Raw genomic sequence first — 25,453 nt, 5'->3', positions numbered from 1 at the left:
TAAAGATTTTCTTGCTATTAACCCTTTGGCTGTCGCAAGCCCCTTTCTGAAACTGTCATTCTATGTCACAAAATTTTTGGGGAAAAAAAAATTATTTTTCTTATGAAATGATAGAGAATCTTTTCCCGATGGTAATGACACCAAAAGTACGAAATTTGGTCGAAAACTTACGGAATTATGCTCCCACGAAGTTAGCGGTCTCGGTGTCATATATGCATCGGCGTTTTCGCCAACTTTGAGCCCTGTTTCTGGCCAATTCTGTTGTTCCAGTTGACCAAACTCATAGCTATTTCTTTAGAACTCCATTTTTTCTATCAGTTGAGTACAAGAAACCGCCCATTTACCGATTTGAACTACCCAATAAAGTGGTCAGAAATTGGCAGTTTGGCCAATTTCACACAAATTAAAAAAGATGCCAATTTCAAAATAGGGTCCAGAATGAACAATGCAGACATTCCTGGCACTAAAATAACATATCCTCTGTTCATTAGTCACATCTCTAGGCCCCTCTTATATTACTTTTTGGCTTAGCGCTTCTTTTTGATTATAATAATAATAATAATCTTATATTACTTTTGCCTTCTATTTTGATTTTTTATTCATACAAAAAATACAAAATTTACTGTTATGCAGACTACTGCATTGTTGTAAAAATGGTATAAATAATATCAGTGCACTAGTGAAAGAATATTAGACTCCCTAGTTGACGTGTATTGGACGTGTGGTGTGATTTGCTTACTCCTGAACATTGGTAAAAATCAAACATTTCCACAACTTTGAGCTCAATTTCAAGGTCGTTTTCATCGTGAAACTAATCAAAATCATCTCTGTTTCTGTCCTCTTCAAAGGGGCCTCCTTGTCATGGTGAAGAGGCTCTTGGTCTTAGGAATTAGACCTGTTGGTCTCCTTCCTCAGACCGAACCTAATTGCCCCCCAATCCCCCCTTCCCTGTCCCATTCTCCCCTTTTCCTTTCCTCCTCCTCCACATCCCTTCCTTTTGCCCTTCCTCTTTTTGGCCTTTGGGATTTTTCCCACAGGCACGCTAATTCCTAGGTAGGGGAAAGGGTACCGGGGTCCATCCCATTCCGTTGAGGTTCTTGGCGGTGGTGTAGTTTGCCGTGGAATCTGGATTGCCTGGGGATGTCCCAATCCCTCTCCGGTATCCTGGAGTGTGGCTTTGGGTGTCTTTCGGGCGACGGGTGTATCTCTGGAAGCCACCTTTCAGATTCCGAAGGTGGTGGCCGAAGGAGGTATGCTTTGTGGCGGATATCCGGCCACCCTCTCTTTTGTCCACTGAGGTAGCTCGGCAGATGTGAGGTTGCTGTCCTGGATTGCTGGTTTACTGGCATGAAGGGTAGGGTATGGCACGGTTTCCATGCTGCATCTGCGCTACTAGCGGTGCTGAGGTCCTCCTTTTGTGCAGAGGGAGATTTCCGGCCCTTTTATTCCTCCTGGGAACTATTTATCCCCGCTCCCCCTTTTTTTATTCTTTTTTTATTTTTATATTCTTTTCTTTTTTTTTTTCTTAAAAACAAAAAGCAAAGGAGTAACCTAACCATGGAGAACCCAGTCCATGAACCTACTACCCCTGGGCCCCTTCTTGATACCGCACCCCATTCTGACCCTGCCTTGTTTTTTGACCACTCTTCGGACACTCCTGATGCCCCTGTACCTCTTGCTGGTGAAGTTTCCTCACCCGCTTCAGGTACCGGGGCTTCCACTGACTCCTTTGATTTGTCTGACCTCCGCTCTCCTTTGACTATGATTCCGGCCTCTCCCTCTACGGTACAGCAATTTTCGAATCGCCAGCCCGTTTGACGTCAGACCAACTCCGGTCCTACTCCTAAATGCCAACGACAATCTCCTGATGATGTTAGTTTGTTACCTTCCCATTCTACTTGGAAAAGACCGACACATCATGCACTCCCTCTCCACGCTCAGTTTCGGACCACACAATGGACTAAATTCTTTACTTTAAGACCGACTTCTGCCTATCTTTCTGACCATAGTATTGGCAAAGCGCTCCTGCACCATGTTGGTAGAGATGTTTCATTTCATGCTCTCAAGAGTGGTACGCACATCGTCACTGTCCAGAATGCTACCCAGGCTCATGATCTTTCTCTCCTTTCGCATATCGATACTACTCCTATCACTATTGAAAAACATCTTTCTCTCAATTCTTGTAGTGGTACTGTCATTCTGCCCATACCATAGTCCAACAGAATTTCCAGTCATGTGGCATTGACATTCTTGAACAGCTGGAACTCCAGGATCTCCCAATCCTTCCAGTCCTTCCTGCCCGCGGGCAGAGATGATACCCTTGCAATGTACCTCGATTAACTGTCGAAAGCCGTGAACTCCCGTCCTCTGTTTATGTCGCGGGACATCGGTTACAAGTTCGAAAGGTGATCCCTACACCACAACAGTGTAGAAATTGCTGGCGTTTTGGTCACCCAGCGAAATATTGCAGATCTATAGCCGAATGCCCAGTCTGTGGTGCCGACGACCATTCTAATACGTCTTGCAGTCAACCTCCATCTTGCCTTAATTGTAATGAGGCTCACCCTTTGTACTCTCGCCGTTCCCAGGTCTACTTAAATGAGCGCAAAATCCATTGCCTCAAAGAGGCAGAAGGTCTCCCTTATGCTATGGCAGTTTCTCATCTCCGCCTCCAAGGGAGACTACCCCTTGTTTCTCATTCTCGTGTTTCAAAACATCCCCCCACTTCTGGGGTCCCATCTTCTGCAGCCTCTTTTGTTGTTACCCCTCCCATAGCCACTCCAGTATCTAATCCTTTTGCTGTCCTTGGCTCTGACGTCTTGACTACAACTCAGTCTGTTCTCACGTCTTCGCGTCCTTCCTCACAAGCCCCGGTATCGACAAGACCTCGTACGACACCTTATACCAATCGCCCCTCTACTTCTCAGAAGTCCAAAAAATCCCCATTGCTCAAATCTTCTTTGCCCCCTCCTTCCCTTCTTCCACCTCCGCATTTTACCTTTCCAGTCTCCGTGCCTAGTTCTTCCCCTCTCTCTGGCTCTATTAAAAGTGTGGAGGTTCACCCTCCTCCTCGTACTATGTCTTCCATCCCCGTCCCCTCCCAAGTTTCTCCCTCTTCTGCCACCTCCCAGGTTTCTGTAAAGTAAAAGGACACAAGTGCAACTAATGTGACATTTATTGTGGCAACGTTTCGCTCTCCAGGAGCTTTATCAAGCCATTACAAACAATACATGGACACAGAGGGTATATAAAGGCTCTGAGTGAGGTGCAATACTAGTGAGGTACCATTTCGATGTTCACTAGTGGTAGTAGTAGTAGTAGTAGTAACAAAAATAATACAATATGGAAGAGCAAATAATTCGTACATGAGTAAAAGGATATAAAAGCTATTACTTGGGTAACATAAAAATAGGTTGGACAAATATAGACTGGAAAGAGGCAGGTTTTTTCGGTGTTCACTCTCTGTAATGTGCTTGTGTAGTATAACAGGAGAGACTATGTGATGGCAGGGTTTACTGTTTTCAGGAGGATTCTTGCTAAGACTTCGGAGATGGTGAAGCTGCCGTTGTTTTGTTTAATTGTATTCGAAACAGCGATCAGTGCTGATTCAAGGCACTTGCGTGTGTGGAAATTAGTTTCTTTGATCACTAATTGGGCGTCTCTGAATTTCATGAGATGATTGGTGGAATTTTGGTGTTGTACACAGGCGTTGTTTAAGTTGTCGTTCCTACATGCGTAAATGTGTTCATTGAGGCGGGTGTCGAGGTTTCTTGCTGTTTCACCTACGTAGATCTTGTCACAGCCTCCACAGGGTATAGTGTAAACTCCTGCATTGACTGGTTCGTGGTGCTTGGGTTTTGTCCTGGTTAGATCCTTTATTGAAGTGGTAGAAGCGATGGCGACTCTGGTGTTAGCTTGTGAAAGTACTTTTGAGACGTTTAGTGCAACCTGGCTGTTGGGAAGAATTATAACTTTGTTGGGAGCGGTGTTGATGCGTGGAGAATTGATGATCTGAAGAGCTCTTTTCTTGCAGTCTTTGATGAAAAAAGAAGGAAATTGTAACTCAGTGAATGTTTGGTGAATGTAAGTACATTCCTCGTCAAGAAACTCAGGACTACAAATTCGGTATGCTCTTAGGAAAAACCCGATGATGATGCCTCTTTTGGTCTTGGTATCTTGACTGGAATAGAAGTGTGTGAGATCATTTTTATTGGTGGGTTTCCGATAAACTTGAAATCTCAACCGCATCCGTAACCTCTCCATCCGTAACAAGAAACTAAGCAGTTTGGATGTGACTTCCCTCTTCACAAAAGTACCTACCAAAAAAGCCATCGAGGTTCTACGACGTAAAGTCAACCAGGACCTTAATCTTCCTTTACCTCCCGGAGATTTTGTTGACTTGATTGAACTCTGTGTTAACTTCAACTGTTTTTCTTTCAATAACAAGCTCTACAAACAAACCTACGGCATGGGAATGGGGTCCCCAATAAGTGCCGTCCTAGCCAACTTATACATGGAACACCTACCTGGAGTTTACCTGGAGAGAGTTTCGGGGGTCAACGCCCCCGCGGCCCGGTCTGTGACCAGGCCGCCTGGTGGATCAGCCCCTGATCAACCAGGCTGTTGCTGCTGGCTGCACGCAAACCAACGTACGAGCCACAGCCCGGCTGATCAGGAACTGACTTTAGGTGCTTGTCCAGTGCCAGCTTGAAGACTGTCAGGTGTCTGTTGGTAATCCCCCTTATGTGTGCTGGGAGGCAATTGAACAGTCTCGGGCCCCTGACACTTATTGTATGGTCTCTTAATGTGCTAGTGACACCCCTGCTTTTCATTGGGGGGATGGTGCATCGTCTGCCAAGTCTTTTGCTTTCGTAGTGAGTGATTTTCGTGTGCAAGTTCGGTACTAGTCCCTCTAGGATTTTCCAGGTGTATATAATCATGTATCTCTCCCTCCTGCGTTCCAGGGAATACAGGTTTAGAAACCTCAAGCGCTCCCAGTAATTGAGGTGTTTTATCTCCGTTATGCGCGCCGTGAAAGTTCTCTGTACATTTTCTAGGTCGGCAATTTCACCTGCCTTGAAAGGTGCTGTTAAAGTGCAGCAATATTCCAGCCTAGATAGAACAAGTGACCTGAAGAGTGTCATCATGGGCTTGGCCTCCTTAGTTTTGAAGGTTCTCATTATCCATCCTGTCATTTTTCTAGCAGATGCGATTGATACAATGTTATGGTCCTTGAAGGTGAGATCCTCCGACATAATCACTCCCAGGTCTTTGACGTTGGTGTTTCGCTCTATTTTGTGGCCAGAATTTGTTTTGTACTCTGATGAAGATTTAATTTCCTCATGTTTACCATATCTGAGTAATTGAAATTTCTCATCGTTGAACTTCATATTGTTTTCCGCAGCACACTGAAAGATTTGGTTGATGTCCGCCTGGAGCCTTGCAGTGTCTGCAATGGAAGACACTGTCATGCAGATTCAGGTGTCATCTGCAAAGGAAGACACAGTGCTGTGGCTGACATCCTTGTCTATGTCGGATATGAGGATGAGGAACAAGATGGGAGCTAGTACTGTGCCTTGTGGAACAGAGCTTTTCACCGTAGCTGCCTCGGACTTTACTCTGTTGACGACTACTCTCTGTGTTCTGTTAGGAAATTATAGATCCATCGACCGACTTTTCCTGTTATTCCTTTAGCACGCATTTTGTGCGCTATTACGCCATGATCACACTTGTCAAAGGCTTTTGCAAAGTCTGTATATATTACATCTGCATTCTTTTTGTCTTCTAGTGCATTTAGGACCTTGTCGTAGTGATCCAATAGTTGAGACAGACAGGAGCGACCTGTTCTAAACCCATGTTGCCCTGGGTTGTGTAACTGATGGGTTTCTAGATGGGTGGTGATCTTGCTTCTTAGGACCCTTTCAAAGATTTTTATGATATGGGATGTTAGTGCTATTGGTCTGTAGTTCTTTGCTATTGCTTTACTGCCCCCTTTGTGGAGTGGGGCTATGTCTGTTGTTTTTAGTAACTGAGGGACGACCCCCGTGTCCATGCTCCCTCTCCATAGGATGGAAAAGGCTCGTGATAGGGGCTTCTTGCAGTTCTTGATGAACACAGAGTTCCATGAGTCTGGCCCTGGGGCAGAGTGCATGGGCATGTCATTTATCGCCTGTTCGAAGTCATTTGGCGTCAGGATAACATCGGATAGGCTTGTGTTAATCAAATTTTGTGGCTCTCTCATAAAAAATTCATTTTGATCTTCGACTCTCAGTCTGGTTAGCAGCTTGCTAAAAACTGAGTCATATTGGGACTTGAGTAGCTCACTCATTTCCTTGCTGTCATCTGTGTAGGACCCATCTTGTTTAAGTAGGGGCCCAATACTGGACGTTGTTCTCGATTTTGATTTGGCATAGGAGAAGAAATACTTTGGGTTTCTTTCGATTTCATTTATGGCTTTTAGTTCTTCCTGCGATTCCTGACTCCTAAAGGATTCTTTTAGCTTAAGTTCGATGCTTGCTATTTCTCTGACCAGTGTCTCCCTACGCATTTCAGATATATTGACCTCTTTTAGCCGCTCTGTTATTCTTTTCCGTCGCCTGTAAAGGGAGCGCCTGTCTCTTTCTATTTTACATCTACTCCTCCTTTTTCTTAGAGGAATAAGCCTTGTGCATACATCGAGTGCCACCGAGTTAATCTGTTCTAGGCATAAGTTGGGGTCTGTGTTGCTTAGTGTATCTTCCCAGCTTATATCGGTTAGGACTTGGTTTACTTGGTCCCACTTTATGTTTTTGTTATTGAAGTTGAATTTGGTGAATGCTCCCTCGTGACTAGTCTCATTTTGTCGGTCTGGGGCTCCACGCATACATGTCTGAACCTAAATTATGTTGTGATCTGAGTATATTGTTTTTGATATGGTGACATTTCTTATCAGATCATCATTGTTAGTGAAGATGAGGTCTAGTGTATTCTCCAGTCTAGTAGGCTCTATTATTTGCTGGTTTAAATTGAATTTTGTGCAGAGATTTAAAAGCTCGTGTGAGTGTGAGTTTTCATCAGAGCTGCCTCCTGGTGTTATTACTGCAACAATATTATTTGCTATATTCCTCCATTTTAGGTGCCTTAAGTTGAAATCCCCTAGAGTCCGAACACTTCGCCAACATCATCCCTTCAAGCATCACTTGGTTACGTTACGTGGACGATGTCCTCGTAATAACTCCAAAACGTTTTGATGTACGGGATCTTCAGGCAAGGCTCAACGCAGTTGAACCAGCGATTCAGTTTACACTAGAAGAAGAGTCCAATGACAAGCTACCTTTCCTCGACGTCCTCATTCACAAAGTAGACAACAACCTAAGATTTCAAGTTTATCGGAAACCCACCAATAAAAATGATCTCACACACTTCTATTCCAGTCAAGATACCAAGACCAAAAGAGGCATCATCATCGGGTTTTTCCTAAGAGCATACCGAATTTGTAGTCCTGAGTTTCTTGACGAGGAATGTACTTACATTCACCAAACATTCACTGAGTTACAATTTCCTTCTTTTTTCATCAGAGACTGCAAGAAAAGAGCTCTTCAGATCATCAATTCTCCACGCATCAACACCGCTCCCAACAAAGTTATAATTCTTCCCAACAGCCAGGTTGCACTAAACGTCTCAAAAGTACTTTCACAAGCTAACACCAGAGTCGCCATCGCTTCTACCACTTCAATAAAGGATCTAACCAGGACAAAACCCAAGCACCACGAACCAGTCAATGCAGGAGTTTACACTATACCCTGTGGAGGCTGTGACAAGCTCTACGTAGGTGAAACAGCAAGAAACCTCGACACCCGCCTCAATGAACACATTTACGCATGTAGGAACAACAACTTAAACAACGCCTGTGTACAACACCGAAATTCCACCAATCATCTCATGAAATTCAGAGACGCCCAATTAGTGATCAAAGAAACTAATTTCCGCACACGCAAGTGCCTTGAATCAGCACTGATCGCTGTTTCGAATACAATTAAACAAAACAACGGCAGCTTCACCATCTCCGAAGTCTTAGCAAGAATCCTCCTGAAAACAGTAAACCCTGCCATCACATAGTCTCTCCTGTTATACTACACAAGCACATCACAGAGAGTGAACACCGAAAAAACCTGCCTCTTTCCAGTCTATATTTGTCCAACCTATTTTTATGTTACCCAAGTAATAGCTTTTATATCCTTTTACTCATGTACGAATTATTTGCTCTTCCATATTGTATTATTTTTGTTACTACTACTACTACTACTACTACCACTAGTGAACATCGAAATGGTACCTCACTAGTATTGCACCTCACTCAGAGCCTTTATATACCCTCTGTGTCCATGTATTGTTTGTAATGGCTTGATAAAGCTCCTGGAGAGCGAAACGTTGCCACAATAAATGTCACATTAGTTGCACTTGTGTCCTTTTACTTTACATATTGTCGGTAATTCTACCAACTTTATTACAATCCCAGGTTTCTGCCTGTTCTGTCCCCTCCCACACTTCTTATCCAGTCCCCTACACTCTTTCGTCCCCCTCTACTTTGGTACAATCCATTACTGTCCCAATCTTTACTCACCCTCCTCCTTCTACCTCCAATATTGTCCCCCATACATCTTTGAATTCGAAACACTTGAAGCCATTTCAGAATATATTGCAGAGACTAAACCTTCAATGGACACTGATCCACCTCCTGTTCCTTCTCTTCCCTCTCCTCCATCTCCACAACTCCATTCTTCGCAATGCTCCGTTCCTTCGCTGCTTGAACGTCTTCCGATGCCACCGCATGTTGACTTTTCTAACCCCTCTAGTCCGTAGGTGCCCTTCCCTATGGATTCCTGGTATTTTCTTCATTGCCAATCATGGCCTATTTACAGTGGAATATCCGCGGCCTCAGGGGTAATCGGGGTGAGCTTCAGATGTTGCTTTCCAGGTTTTTCCCTGTTGGTGCTTGCTTACAAGAACCAAAATTATACTCAGCTGTTTTCCAACCTATCTCAGGTATAATTTATTGTATTCTTCGGATCCTTTCTCAGATGAAACCTTTAATGAAAGTGCCCTTCTTCTACGCAATGATATTCAGTACCGTCAACTATTTGTCCATACCTTGCTGCATTACACTGCAGCCCGTATCCACTTGAATAAGTGGCTTACAATATGTTCCTTATCTCTCCTTCTAGAGCATTTTCTATCCCAGATTTTGCCTTTCTTGTTTCATCCTTACCACCACCACTTCTGTTACTTGGTGATTTTAATGCCCACCATTTCCTCTGGGTGGGTCTCATTGTGACTCGCGTGGCATCCAGTTGGAGGCTTTTCTCGCCTCTCACCCCCTCCATGTTTTAAATACGGGTACTCTCACCCATTTTGATCCTCGTACTCATACTCTCTCTTGCATCGATCTATCAGTCTGCTCTTCCTCCACTGCACTAGACTTCACCTGGTCTGTTCTACCGGACTTACATGACAGTGATCATTTTCCAATCATTCTTACTTCTCCTTCATATTCACCACCTTTCCGTAGCCCTAGCTGGCAATTTGATCAGGCAAATTGGGACCTTTACTCTCAACTCACTGCTTTTAGTGAGGTTCCTTCTTCATCCTCCATTGATGAGCTCCTACACCTCTTCTCGACGTCAGTTTTCACTGCAGCTTCTCATTCTATACCCCAAACCTCAGGCAGGCATTCTCAGAAGTGCGTGCCTTGGTGGTCTCCTGCTTGTGCTCGTGCAGTACGTTTGAAACACACTGCATGGGGCAGGTACCGGTACAATACAACTGATGAGAGTTTTCTTGATTTTAAGCAGAAGCGTGCGATCGCTCGCCATGTCATCCGTGATGCTAAACGCGCTTGCTGGCGAGATTGTTTCCACCATCGCCTCTGCTTCCTCTATGAGTGCAGTCTGGAAAAAAGTGAGGAAATTGAGTGGTGAATACTCTCCTGACCCGGCTCCTGTTCTACAGGTCGCCGGTGTTGATGTAGCAAACCCTCTAGACGTTGCCATTGAAATTGGCACTCATCTGGCCCGTATTTCCCAGGGGCTCCATCTATGCCCCTCGTTTCTTTCCTCAAAGTCTGCCAGAGAGTTAGTACCCTTGGACTTTTCTTCTCTCAAAGAAGAGCAGTATAATGTGCCTTTTACACTTCAGGAACTGGAGGCAACACACTCAGCTTGCCAATCATCGGCAGCTGGGCCTGACGACATTCATATTCGTATGTTACAACATTTACATAAGTCAGCCCTTGTAGTCCTCTTATACCTCTTCAATCTTATTTGGTCACAAGGAGTTCTTCCCCAGCTGTGGAAATCTGCCATTGTTCTCCCTTTGCGTAAGCCAGGTACTACGGGACATGATGCCTCCCACTATCGTCCCATCACTCTTACTAGTGCAGTTTGCAAAGTGATGGAACGTCTGGTAAATCGATGTTTAATGTGGTATTTAGAGACACAACAGTCTCTCTACTAGTCAATATGGCTTTCCTAAGGGCCGATCTACCATAGACCCCTTACTACGCTTGGATACGTATGTTCGTAATGCCTTTGCGAATAATCACTCAGTTATTGCCATATTTTTTGACCTTGAGAAGGCATATGACACAACTTGGAGGTATATTATTTTGGCCCACGCCCACTCCTTAGGCCTCCGAGGCAATCTACCATCCTTCCTTAAGAACTTTTTAACTGACAGACATTTCCATGTTCGAGTCAATAACGTGCTTTCCCGGACTTCGTCCAAGCTGAAGGTGTCCCTCAGGGATGTGTTCTGAGCACAACACTTTTTCTCCTTGCTATAAATGATTTGGCCTCTGTTCTTCCACCCAATTTTGGTCATCACTCTATGTTGATGACTTCGCTATTGCTTGTGCAGACGCTGACTGTCAACTCATTACAGTTTCTCTCCAGCATGCGGTCGACCGTGTTTCCAACTGGGCCACCACGCATGGGTTTAAATTTTCCAGTACCAAATTACTTTCACTAGATGCTCTGTCATCTCCGATCATCCTTTGTGCCTCTATGGCTCCCGTATCCCTGAACATGATACAGTCAGGTTTCTAGGCCTTCTCTTTGACCGTAGGCTATCCTGGAAACCTCACATTACCTCTCTGAAGGCAACCTGTCACAGCCGGCTGAATCTTCTTAAAACCCTTGCTCATCTTTCCTGGGGAACTGATCGTCGAACTCTGCTTCGCCTACATTCAGCCCTCATTTTATCGAAACTTGATTATGGTGACCAGATTTATTCAGCGGCCTCTCCTACTACTCTCTCTAGCCTTAACCCCATCCATCACCAAGGATTACGTTTACGATTTAGTGCTTTTCACTCTTCCCCTGTTAGAGCCTATGCAGAAGCGAATGTTCCATCCTTGTCTGATCGCCGTGATGCCCATTGCCTTCGCTACTGTGTACGCTCTCACGATTTCCGCAATCCTCCCATTTATAGAATGGTCACCGATATTAGTAGACATTATTTGTTTGCCGCCCCTGTTTGCTCCGTCCCTTTTCTCTTCACCTACATTCGCTCGTCTTCCCTTCAGTTACCACCTTTATATGTTCATGTAGCATCTCACTTTTCCCTACCCCTCTGGGAAGTTCCAGCTGTTCGGGTCTGTTCTTTCTCACTCCCTTGCTCGAAAGCCCAACTGCCGACGGTGGCTTCCCACTCTCTTTTTGTTGACCACTTCCACTCTCATTCTCATGCCATCGCAGTATACACAGATGGCTCTAAGTCTTCAGACGGCGTCAGATTCGCAGCAGTGTTTCCGGACAGCGTCGTGCGAGGGCATTTACTGTCTTCGGCTAGCATTTTTACTGCTGAATTGTATGCCATTCTTGCAGCACTTATTCGTATCGCATCTATGCCTGTGTCATCATTTGCAACTGTCTCAGACTCCCTTAGTGCTCTACAGACTACACGAAAATTTGATACACCTCTCCCCCTAGTTCTCCGTATCCAACTTTGGCTACGCCGTATCTCTACCAAGCATAAAGATATTGCTTTTTGTTGGGTCCCTGGTCATGTCGACGTACAGAGCAATGAACGGGCAGACACTGCTGCGCTGTCAGCAGTACATGACCTACCAATTTCATATAGAGGTGTTCCATTTCTGGACTATTTTGCTGTAATAGCTACCCACCTTCACACCCGTTGGCAACAACATTAGTCAACTCTGCTCGGTAACAAACTTCATTCTATTAAACTGAGCGTAGGTTACTGGCCGTCTTCTTGTCATCAGTGCCGAGGTTGGGAGACTACTCTCTCCCGCCTTCGCATTGGCCACACTCGTCTTACTCATGGGTATCTCATGGAGAGGCACCCTGTTCCTCTCTGTGAGCAGTGTCAAGTTCCAGTATCGATTAGCCACATTCTGTTCGACTGCCCTCTCTATCAACGAGCACGCAGAATTTACCTCCAACGTCGTCTCCGCTCTACTACTCTCTCTTTACCTTCCCTTTTTGCTGATGGACCCTCCTTTAATCCTGACTCTCTCATTGACTTCTTGAGAACGACTGATTTACTTCACAAACTCTGATGATGATACCTTTCGCACTCCCCTCAGCCCTTTCTACCTCAATCTCTTGCTGCCCTCTACCCTTTCACCATCCACTGCCCCGCTGTTCTCCGTAACCTATTACTCATCCATCTCCCTTTTGCCACCTGATACCCTCGCTTCCTTCCTGCCCTGCAGCGCTGTATAGCCCTTGTGGCTTAGCGCTTCTTTTTTATTATAATAATAATAATAATATCTGTTTCTGTAATATGTTTTCCATTTTATCACGTGAAACCATGAAAACAAAAATACAATGATAAATACTATACAAAAATACACCTCAGAGTCGGTGTTTTTATCCAAAAAAATGGTCAGTTTTTTTTCTCATTATGCACTGCGTGCTGCAGAATTTTTTTTATGTGGTGTACACTGACCACACAGACCCATTCTCTCACATGTGGCCCTACCAGCTTTCTCCTGCTTGATTTGAAGCTGCTAGAATTTGTGTGTATTAATACGTCCGAAACACTGGCTCGTAAGACGTATATATACGACCAAAACAGTCAAAGGGTTAAATGAAACAGTTGTGTCTGTACTGTAATGAGGAAGAACTTGTGGAAAGGTTGAGAAATACCTTGACTTCTTTCACAGTACTTTCCCTACACACACAAGAATTATTGGGACATTGCTCTCAACAAAGAATATAAAATACAGATGACAATCATAATAAACACAGGTTACATTCCTGAAAAACCACAATACTGAGTTTCACGACTCATGAACTGAAAAGCATATGGAAAAAAATAGGGATGTGTTCTTCACACCTAGACAGCTTAAATTTTTTTTAGATGTTATAAAAACAATAGTTTTTTCTTACCTAACATTATTGATGATACTCTATGAAATACCTGAACTCTAGTGAGGTTCAGAAAGTTAAAAGAAAGAACATTAACTAAAAAAAATATGGTTACATTAACAATTGTTATTATTTGTTACTTGCCTTCAAGTTGAATTGAGGATGCTTAATATGCTGGAGTGGAGAGGGTGGCTGTGGACCTATTCCTCATTGATGTCACTGTGTCACACTGAGGGTTCTTCATTGCACAAGACCTTATCTTTACCTCATTATCTTAAATTGACTGAATCATTGATTCTCTTAACACCAAACACTCTAGTTATCTCCACCTTTCAGCATCTCAGTTACCTCCATTTTTTTTTTTTTTAATAGGCATAGCTTCATAGTTTAACTCTTTCATAAGCCTCTTTATAATGCTGCCTGCTATTCATGAACCCTGTTTGTAATGATGCATAATTTTTTTGATCCTCTAATACTTCTTTACTCTTGTAAACCCCTTTATCTGTAATACTATCTCCATTTTCAAAAACCTTTCTCTGTAATTCTCCTTTTTTTCCTGATCACATTACTGCAATTTTCCCACCCTCTTCCAAGTCTACCAATGTAATGCTTTCTTTCCTTAACATTTATCTGTAATGTAGCCTTCCTTTCCCTGGTGGTCTGGTGGATAATGCTCTCACTTCACACTGAGAAGGTCTGGGTTTGATTCCCGGTGAATGTAGAAACATTGGGCATGTTTCTTTACACCAGTTTCTATGTTCCCCATCAGTAAAATGGGTTCCTGGGTGTTAGTCGACTGGTGTGGGTCACATCCTTGGACAAAACTGACCTAATTTGCCAGAAATGCTCTGCATAACAAGGTTACAGGTAGTAGGTTGGTAGACAGCAACCACCCAGGGAAGTACTACCGTCCTGCCAGATGACTGTGAAACAAAAACCTGTAACTGTTTTGCATGATGGTAGGATTGCTGGTTTCTTTTTCTGTCTCATAAACACGCTAGATAACAGGGATATCTTGCTACTCCTACTTACACTTTGGTCACACTTCACAGACACGCACATGCATATATATATATATACATACATCTAGGTTTTTCTCCTTTTTCTAAATAGCTCTTGTTCTTTTTTATTTCTTCTATTGTCCATGGGGAAGTTGAAAAGAATCTTTCCTCCGTAAGCCATGCGTGTCGTATGAGGCGACTAAAATGCCGGGAGCAATGGGCTAGTAACCCCTTCTCCTGTATACATTTACTAAAAAAGAGAAGAAGAAAAACTTTATAAAACTGGGATGCTTAAATGTGCGTGGATGTAGTGCGGATGACAAGAAACAGATGATTGCTGATGTTATGAATGAAAAGAAGTTGGATGTCCTGGCTCTAAGCGAAACAAAGCTGAAGGGGGTAGGAGAGTTTCAGTGGGGGGAAATAAATGGGATTAAATCTGGAGTATCTGAGAGAGTTAGAGCAAAGGAAGGGGTAGCAGTAATGTTAAATGATCAGTTATGGAAGGAGAAAAGAGAATATGAATGTGTAAATTCAAGAATTATGTGGATTAAAGTAAAGGTTGGATGCGAGAAGTGGGTCATAATAAGCGTGTATGCACCTGGAGAAGAGAGGAATGCAGAGGAGAGAGAGAGATTTTGGGAGATGTTAAGTGAATGTATAGGAGCCTTTGAACCAAGTGAGAGAGTAATTGTGGTAGGGGACCTGAATGCTAAAGTAGGAGAAACTTTTAGAGAGGGTGTGGTAGGTAAGTTTGGGGTGCCAGGTGTAAATGATAATGGGAGCCCTTTGATTCAACTTTGTATAGAAAGGGGTTTAGTTATAGGTAATACATATTTTAAGAAAAAGAGGATAAATAAGTATACACGATATGATGTAGGGCGAAATGACAGTAGTTTGTTGGATTATGTATTGGTAGATAAAAGACTGTTGAGTAGACTTCAGGATGTACATGTTTATAGAGGGGCCACAGATATATCAGATCACTTTCTAGTTGTAGCTACACTGAGAGTAAAAGGTAGATGGGATACAAGGAGAATAGAAGCATCAGGGAAGAGAGAGGTGAAGGTTTATAAACTAAAAGAGGAGGCAGTTAGGGTAAGATATAAACAGCTATTGGAGGATAGATGGGCTAATGAGAGCATAGGCAATGGGGTCGAAGAGGTATGGGGTAGGTTTAAAAATGTAGTGTTAGAGTGTTCAGCAGAAGTTTGTGGTTACAGGAAAGTGGGTGCAGGAGGGAAGAGGAGCGATTGGTGGAATGATGATGTAAAGAGAGTAGTAAGGGAGAAAAAGTTAGCATATGAGAAGTTTTTACAAAGTAGAAGTGATGCAAGGAGGGAAGAGTATATGGAGAAAAAGAGAGAGGTTAAGAGAGTGGTGAAGCAATGTAAAAAGAGAGCAAATGAGAGAGTGGGTGAGATGTTATCAACAAATTTTGTTGAAAATAAGAAAAAGTTTTGGAGTGAGATTAACAAGTTAAGAAAGCCTAGAGAACAAATGGATTTGTCAGTTAAAAATAGGAGAGGAGAGTTATTAAATGGAGTGTTAGAGGTATTGGGAAGATGGAGGGAATATTTTGAGGAATTGTTAAATGTTGATGAAGATAGGGAAGCTGTGATTTCGTGTATAGGGCAAGGAGGAATAACATCTTGTAGGAGTGAGGAAGAGCCAGTTGTGAGTGTGGGGGAAGTTCGTGAGGCAGTAGGTAAAATGAAAGGGGGTAAGGCAGCCGGGATTGATGGGATAAAGATAGAAATGTTAAAAGCAGGTGGGGATATAGTTTTGGAGTGGTTGGTGCAATTATTTAATAAATGTATGGAAGAGGGTAAGGTACCTAGGGATTGGCAGAGAGCATGCATAGTTCCTTTGTATAAAGGCAAAGGGGATAAAAGAGAGTGCAAAAATTATAGGGGGATAAGTCTGTTGAGTGTACCTGGTAAAGTGTATGGTAGAGTTATAATTGAAAGAATTAAGAGTAAGACGGAGAATAGGATAGCAGATGAACAAGGAGGCTTTAGGAAAGGTAGGGGGTGTGTGGACCAGGTGTTTACAGTGAAACATATAAGTGAACAGTATTTAGATAAGGCTAAAGAGGTCTTTGTGGCATTTATGGATTTGGAAAAGGCGTATGACAGGGTGGATAGGGGGGCAATGTGGCAGATGTTGCAAGTGTATGGTGTAGGAGGTAGGTTACTGAAAGCAGTGAAGAGTTTTTACGAGGATAGTGAGGCTCAAGTTAGAGTATGTAGGAAAGAGGGAAATTTTTTCCCAGTAAAAGTAGGCCTTAGACAAGGATGTGTGATGTCCCCATGGTTGTTTAATATATTTATAGATGGGGTTGTAAGAGAAGTAAATGCGAGGGTCTTGGCAAGAGGCGTGGAGTTGTCACAGCTGCTCTTTGCTGATGACACTGTGCTCTTGGGAGATTCTGAAGAGAAGTTGCAGAGGTTGGTGGATGAATTTGGTAGGGTATGCAAAAGAAGAAAATTAAAAGTAAATACAGGAAAGAGTAAGATTATGAGGATAACAAAAAGATTAGATGATGAAAGATTGGATATCAGATTGGAGGGAGAGAGTATGGAGGAGGTGAATGTACTCAGATATTTTGGAGTGGACGTGTCAGCGGATGGGTCTATGAAAGATGAGGTGAATCATAGAATTGATGAGGGGAAAAGGGTGAGCGGTGCACTTAGGAGTCTGTGGAGACAAAGAACTTTGTCCTTGGAAGCAAAGAGGGGAATGTATGAGAGCATAGTTTTACCAATGCTCTTATATGGGTGTGAAGCATGGGTGATGAATGTTGCAGCAAGGAAAAGGCTGGAGGCAGTGGAGATGTTAAGTCTGAGGGCAATGTGTGGTGTGAATATAATGCAGAGAATTCGTAGTTTGGAAGTTAGGAGGAGGTGCGGGATTACCAAAACTGTTGTCCAGAGGGCTGAGGAAGGGTTGTTGAGGTGGTTTGGACATGTAGAGAGAATGGAGCAAAACAGAATGACTTCAAGAGTGTATCAGTCTGTAGTGGAAGGAAGGCGGGGTAGGGGTCGGCCTAGGAAAGGTTGGAGGGAGGGGGTAAAGGAGGTTTTGTGTGCGAGGGGCTTGGACTTCCAGCAGGCATGCGTGAGCATGTTTGATAGGAGTGAATGGAGACGAATGGTTTTTAATACTTGACGTGCTGTTGGAGTGTGAGCAAAGTAACATTTATGAAGGGATTCAGGGAAACCGGCAGGCCGGACTTGAGTCCTGGAGATGGGAAGTACAGTGCCTGCACTCTGAAGGAGGGGTGTTAATGTTGCAGTTTAAAAACTGTAGTGTAAAGCAACCTTCTGGCAAGACAGTGATGGAGTGAATGATGGTGAAAGTTTTTCTTTTTCGGGCCACCCTGCCTTGTTGGGAATCGGCCAGTGTGTTAATAAAAAAAAAATATTTCTATCTCTGTTCACACATTTTTTTATTTCATCCTTTTTTTTCCTATTGAAGAATTTTTGTGTGAGTACATGTGATTCCCCTCGAGGTACTGCTTGCCATTTTCATTCAGTAAATATCTGTCTCTTGTTGTTAAGATCACCATAACTTACACAGTATTGAGACCCATTTCCCATCATCTGAGAATGAAATATTGCCCAGAGATGGGCAATATATCATGCATGGCTTCCATTATCTATCTGGTAATCCTTGCAAACATTCTACATGAATATGCTAATGTAACCAAATACATACGTAATTACAGTATATTGTATGTATTGTACAAACATCATATAGCTTTTAGTGCATATTCTTCGAGCAAAAAAATGCTTTAAAAATAACACAAAAACAAATTGATATATACCTGTACTCTTTAATATATTCTTATTCTAGTAAAACTAAATAAATGATATCAAGTGTTGATTATATCACTATGAGAGATATGTGATGAAGCTTACCTGCCCCATAAATTCTTGAAGGTAATTTTCAGTGGTGGTGGACCAGAAGGTGTTCTTGCCACTGGCCTGGCAGTTGTTAGGAAGGAAGGAGTGTTGTGGCGACGAGGGAATACCAGACCTTTAGACTTTGTTGTTGTTGTAGTGGGTTCTTCTGTGGTAGATTGTACAGGTGTTGATGTATTATCAGATGATTCTTTGTAACCAGGGGGTAAAAACTTGGATACATCAACAGTTTTTATCACTGGACTTTTCTCTGTGATAGTCTCTTCTGTGGGCTTTAAATCTGGGGACAGGAATTTGGATATATTGACAGTTTCAGTCACTGAAGTCTTCTGTTCTGTGGGTTTCTCATCAAGTTTAAACCCAGGTGGCAAGAACTTGGAAACATCCACAGTTTTTATTATTGGGCTTTTCTGTGAAGTTTCTTCTGATACAGTAAAACCTGGAAGCAAAACACTAGAAGGTTCATTAGTTGTCACTTCAAGGACTGTTTTGGTTGACCTTTCAGTTGGTGGTTCTTCTGATGGTGTAAAACCTGGAGGTAAGAATGCAGATGGCTCAACTGTCTTTATTTCGGGCATCTGCTTGGTTGAACTCTCACTTGGTGGTACTTCTGATGGTGTATAACCTGGAGGCAAAAATGAAGAGGGATCTACTGTCTTTACTTCAGGAATCTTCTTGGTTGTGCTTTCAGTTAGTGGCTCTTCTGATGTTGTATAACCTGGAGGCAAAAATGAGGAGGGATCTGCTGTCTTTATTTCAGGAATTTTTATGGTTGAACTCTCACGTAATGGCTCTTCTGATGGTGTGTAACCTGGAGGCAAGAATGAAGAGGGATCTGCTGTCTTTATTTCAGGAATTTTCTTGGTTGAACTTTCAACTGGTTTCTCTGATGGTTTATAACCTGGAGGCAAAAATGCAGAGGGATCAACAGTTTTTATAGCAGGACTTGATGTTGTTAAAGATATAGGTGGAGGCTTTTCTGAGGAAAAATATATTGAATGCAAGAATGCAGACATATCAGCAGATGGGATTTGCTTTGTTGTGGTGTACACTGGGGGTTCTGCTGATGGCTCAAATCCAGGAGGTAAGAAGGAAGATTCGTCTACTACTTTAATACTGCTAAGCAAATCATCTTGAGCTTTTGTTGTAGACTGATCAGTTGTAGTCTTAATAGCGGAAAAAAGATCAAACAAAGATGTTTGTGAGGTGGTGCTCATCTTTGTGGTAGTAGACAGAAGGCTCCTGTCAGTTGCTTCTTCAACTAAAGATGGATCAAACAAATCTTCCAATCTGAGTCCCACAGAGCTAGAGGATGGTGTGGTCGTTGACAAAGTAGAAGTGGAACTGGTGCTTGGTTCTTCAGTGAGATCCTCTTCTGGTTTATATCTTGGAGGCAAGAACAGTGATATATCCTTCACATTATCATCTAACAGACTGTCCAGTTTGGCATCAGTAGCAGTTACAGTTTGATTTTTAGTATTGATTTCAATATCAAAGAGTGTCTCAATACGAGGTGCATCATTAGGATATGTTATTTTTGGTGGTTCTTGAGGAGGGCTGATGTCCTTTTCTGAAACACCTGAATCACTGTTGTCACTGGAAAGAAAGTTATCCAATCGTTTAGGTGGTCGTACAGCAGATGGTGTAGTGGATGGGCCAGCAATGATGGCTGGAGCTGCATCAACAGTCTCATATATATCAGAGAGAGATCGGCGGGTAGTGGTTTCTGGCGGTTGCTCAGTAGTTTCTGGAGGTGGGGTAGTGGTTATAAAGAAAGACATGATGGTAGAGAGAGATGCAGGTGGCATGTTAGTAGTAGGAACAGGGTTCTCGCCAACACTGACACTGTGGGAGGTTTGTACAGAAGCCACAATCACTGAACTCTCTGTAGAGTTTGTAACACGTACCTCAACATTTCTCCTGGTACCTTCATTAACAGTAGGAATGAATGCAGTTTTAAAATTTTCTGTCAAAACACGAGCATCACGATTGTTGCTGCTAGTGTTAGAGAGGTTATTTGTAATGGGTGGAGCAGGATCACCCTGTGATTCTACCTTCAGCTTTGCAATGAGTTCAGACAAAGAAGAGTACCGACCAGGAGAACCATTTGCACTTCCCTTGTCAGGTCGAGTTTGTCTGTCTGGAATGACTGGTGGTCTTGTGGGCTTTATTTCTCTTTCTGGTAATGAAGAAACCCTGAAAGGATTTGCAGTAGTGATCTGAGAGCTGTAACGTGTGGGCTCAACCTCAAAAGCTCTGGAAGGTGAAGATTGAGATGGCGGGTCAAGGGGTCCTAGATCAACAGCAGTGCCTTCTTCAGTGGCATTGGCATCTCCATAGTAATCATAATAGTACTCATCATAGTCATAATAATCATTATTTGCAGTATCATCAGAAAATGCATTTTCAACATCAGCATGTGGTTTGGTTGGTATGGATGTGGTGTACTTAATATTCAGAACTGGATTACTCTTGGTCTTTGGTGTAGTGGCTAAAGTAGATGGGAGAGTAATAGCAGCTCCTGGGAAGGGCAACAGAGGTCGACGGACACGCTCCACGCGATCCTAGAAAACGAAATTCATGTTACAAATTCATGTAAACACTCATTATTTAAACACAATACGCAGAAATTCTAATAAATGTCAGTGCTCCAAATATTAAAAAAAAAAAAATGAAAAATATGTAAACTGTTGAAGCATTAGAGATGCTGCCATATAAAATTTCAAAGTAAAATAATGATCCCCATAAAATTATTTCCTCATATGTTATATGAAAACTTTTAAAAGTGCAAAGAAAATTTTCAAACTTGAAACTAGTGCATATTACTAAATTTAATTGGGGTATATTATACTAAGAAACCATACCATGAGCGGGGATAGAACCCGCAATCAGTGAGTCTCAAAACTCCAGACCGTCGCGGGCTCTATCCCTGCCTGTGGTATGGTTTGTTTGTAGTCGTGTCATTATGATTTCGTGAGTCGTATTGTACTAAGGACAGGAAGCCTTTAATTAGCTTTAGGTCTCACTAATCCAGGGCAAAACTATATGCAAGCAATAATAGCTGTAAGTCATAATCCAGCCCATCCTTCAGCCTGGAGAGTTCCGGGGGTCAACGCCCCCACGGCCCGGTCTGTGACCAGGCCTCCTGGTGGATCAGAGCCTGATCAACCAGGCTGTTGCTGCTGGCTGCACGCAAACCAACGTACGAGCCACAGCCCGGCTGATCAGGAACTGACTTTAGGTGCTTGTCCAGTGCCAGCTTGAAGACTGCCAGGGGTCTGTTGGTAATCCCCCTTATGTGTGCTGGGAGGCAGTTGAACAGTCTCAGGCCCCTGACACTTATTGTATGGTCTCTTAACGTGCTAGTGACACCCCTGCTTTTCATTGGGGGGATGGTGCATCGTCTGCCAAGTCTTTTGCTTTTGTAGTGAGTGATTTTCGTGTGCAAGTTCGGTACTAGTCCCTCTAGGATTTTCCAGGTGTATATAATCATGTATCTCTCCCTCCTGCGTTCCAGGGAATACAGGTTTAGGAACCTCAAGCGCTCCCAGTAATTGAGGTGTTTTATCTCCGTTATGCGCGCCGTGAAAGTTCTCTGTACATTTTCTAGGTCGGCAGTTTCACCTGCCTTGAAAGGTGCTGTTAGTGTGCAGCAATATTCCAGCCTAGATAGAACAAGTGACCTGAAGAGTGTCATCATGGGCTTGGCCTCCCTAGTTTTGAAGGTTCTCATTATCCATCCTGTCATTTTTCTAGCAGATGCGATTGATACAATGTTATGGTCCTTGAAGGTGAGATCCTCCGACATGATCACTCCCAGGTCTTTGATGTTGGCGTTTCGCTCTATTTTGTGGCCAGAATTTGTTTTGTATTCTGATGAAGATTTAATTTCCTCATGTTTACCATATCTGAGTAATTGAAATTTCTCATCGTTGAACTTCATATTGTTTTCTGCAGCCCACTGAAAGATTTGGTTGATGTCCGCCTGGAGCCTTGCAGTGTCTGCAATGGAAGACACTGTCATGCAGATTCGGGTGTCATCTGCAAAGGAAGACACGGTGCTGTGGCTGACATCCTTGTCTATGTCGGATATGAGGATGAGGAACAAGATGGGAGCGAGTACTGTGCCTTGTGGAACAGAGCTTTTCACCGTAGCTGCCCTTGGAATGTTCATGAGAAAATGAAGACTTCAAACTTTATGTACTATACTGCAGTGTGGTAACTGACTTGGCATCATGCCTAACAGACATGGTCAATATCTTTGCACTTAGGGTTGGAGCATGTGTGTTATGAACTCTGTTACCCACTGAGTTTACTTATATACGAAATCATTCATGCTGGGGAATGGAAATACTAAAGGATGACACCATGAAGGGAGAGAGTACAGAACTTCTACAAGACATCTGAGTTCATTCATTCACAAAGATCAATATATTCATGGGAAACACTAAGAATTACTCAAGTGAGTAATGCTATTCATCACTGATGTGCAAAGACGAGAGAGAAGATTAATAGGAGGGAAGGGAGGTGGGAAGGTGAAAGTGTTGAGAAAAGGCCATCAGAAGAAAGATTGAGGCAACAAATTAATGTTAGTTAAGATTTTAAATGTGGATATAGTGTTGACTAAATAGAAAGTACAGTGGACCCCCGGTTAACGATATTTTTTCACTCCAGAAGTATGTTCAGGTGCCAGTACTGACCGAATTTGTTCCCATAAGGAATATTGTGAAGTAGATTAGTCCATTCCATTCCCCCAAACATACACGTACAAACGCACTTACATAAATACACTTACATAATTGGTCGCATTCGGAGGTGATCGTTATGCGGGGGTCCACTGTATTTTAGTTTTGGGAGCAGGTCAAATGTTATTTGCCAGAGAAAATAAACTAATATTTTTATTTACCTTCACTTGATTTATTAAATTTTAGCATTGGATAACACAAAATTTACCTATACATAATTTTATTTACAAAATTACACACACTTAAAATTACTGAGACAATGGTTTTAAGGTTTAAGATCCAGCTTTAGACTTTGTGCATTCTAATTTCTTCACATGAAATGACTATATCTTTATTAACTACTTTTAAACTTAATTTACAAAAAATTCATAAAAATAATTATATTTTGGTAAGCACATGTTTAATTACAGTACCCAATTGTTGGCATAGAAGCAGATCCATGCTAGTAGTGCCATGACATCTATATTTAATACATCGTATAATATACAATTCAAATTACTGGTTGTAGCATTCACTACCTCATTTTATTCCTCATTAGAATCTGATGTTTTAACACACTGTGAAGAAGAAATTCCTAGTATCCTTTTGGTACCTCTTCCTCAAAAAATGGTTATAAGTGTAACTTTAATTTTTAAAAGAGGTGGAAGGGTAAGCCAGGAAAAGTCCTCAGTCAGATAGCCAAAAGCTCAAGGTGCAAATCATCATATGACTAAGACCCACATCAGGAAACAATGGACACAAAGGACCCCAATGGAAATAAGTCACTCTGTCTGCCTTTTTTGGGTTATCCTAGGTACTTTACACATATGCTGCTCTGTATGATAATTCTATGTAACTATTTGTGTATACCTGAATAAACTTACTTAGTCCTGTTTCCTGACAAAACTTATCTAACTTAAACTCTTCTTCATGGGTATACAACAGTGGTCTCAAGTTCTCTGCTGGTATATCAAGAAGCCTTTCTTTTTTCATTTTGCCCATACTGTACTTTTATTAACACTATATGTTGTTATTCTCTCTTATTAACATTATATGTTGTTATTGTCTCCTATTTTCTTTATATTACTCTATGAGAGCACATATGTGTTTACAGCCTTTTTTTTTTTGCTTGACTTTTTTTTTTTTCACTCTGGCACCAATTTGTAGTTCATCATTAGAAATCTTACAGCTTGTGGCAGTACCTAGATGGGAGAGGCATAGCTGAGAGTGATAGGTATGCCTGAGAGGTGTGTGACTAAGAGTGAGAGGTGTGCCTGAGAGTGAGAGGTGTGCCTGAGAGTGAGTGAGAGGCATAGCTGAGAGCGAGAGATGAGTGAGAGTGAGATGTATGCTTGAGAGTGAAGTGTGGCTGAGAGTGAAATGCAGTAAGAAGAGTAGCTGAAAGTGACAGGTGTGGTTGTTATGCTAGGTGTCTATCAACACATTCTCATAGCACAAAAAGGTACTTAAAATTAGAATAGTGATAAGTACATTTTACCATCCTTCAGACAGTTTGCTTGTACATGTGTGTATGAGTGTGGTGATGGAATACTGGGTAATTTTTGCCAGGGTAGTTAGTATATGTAAAACTTTTTATTTTGTATAATTTTCCATTCAGAATTTAAAATAAATACCAGATGTATTTTGATGCTGGATAAATAGGTAAAAATTGTCAACGCTCCTTTATTTTGAAGTTATGCTTATGAAAATTTCCTCTTGGTGTGACATCAGAAGTTTCTCCCTCCAAGGTGAGGTAAATGTCAGCCAGTGGGCCACTCAAAACAATGAAGAGAAATTTCAACTATTCAGATATGGAAAACTTGAGGAAATTAAAACTGAATCAGGGTATACAACAAATTCTAACCATACAAAAAGAGCAAAAAAGTAATGTGAAGGACCTGGGAGTGATAATGTCAGAGGATCTCACCCTCAAAGACCACAACAATGTATCTACCGCATCTGCTAGGAAAATGATAGGATGGATAATGAGAACCTTCAAAACTAGGGACGCCAAGTCCATGATGATTCTCTTCAAATCGCTTGTTCTCTTTAGGCTGGTCGGTATGTAATACCGACAAGATGATATTTAGACATGTGCAGTATCTGAGTACCGTTATTGTAGACGTTTCGGCATCCAGTGGCTTTATCAATACAAATTCTAGGACATACTTTGAAGACAGTAGAACTATATACAGAAAATGAGGTAATCAGTCCCTCAGCCTTGGAGTTGGTGTGGAGAGCACCGTGGTCGTGGAGATTCTGGAGCATAGGCAAGGAGGTCGGCGCTTATATACTAATGCCAGGTGAAAAGGGACATGTAGCAGACAAGGGCATAGTCACTGGTAGGCAGGATTCCCCAGTGGAAGTAGATCAGACCCAAAGAGGACATGTACATAACCTACTTCTACAACTAACCCCCTCTTCAAGGGGGG

The 25,453-nt window shown here is 42.4% G+C and overlaps 1 protein-coding gene across 2 annotated transcripts in view; it reads right to left on the bottom strand.

Moving 5' to 3' along the window:
• The window catches only part of LOC128700126 (mucin-2-like), a 241,513-nt gene that overhangs the window by 43,791 nt on the left and 172,269 nt on the right, over window positions 1-25,453 (bottom strand). For both annotated transcript variants that reach the window (XM_053793078.2, XM_070100813.1), the window contains exon 4: window positions 18,295-20,861. In XM_053793078.2, the coding sequence (XP_053649053.2) occupies window positions 18,295-20,861 (2,567 nt within the window). The remainder of the gene's footprint in view (window positions 1-18,294; window positions 20,862-25,453) is intronic.

This window comes from Cherax quadricarinatus, chromosome 74 (genome assembly GCF_038502225.1).
Source record: "Cherax quadricarinatus isolate ZL_2023a chromosome 74, ASM3850222v1, whole genome shotgun sequence".
NCBI classification, from domain to species: Eukaryota; Metazoa; Arthropoda; class Malacostraca; order Decapoda; family Parastacidae; genus Cherax; species Cherax quadricarinatus.
Note: the sequence above shows the minus strand (reverse complement) of the source record. Positions and strands in the feature narration are given on the sequence as shown.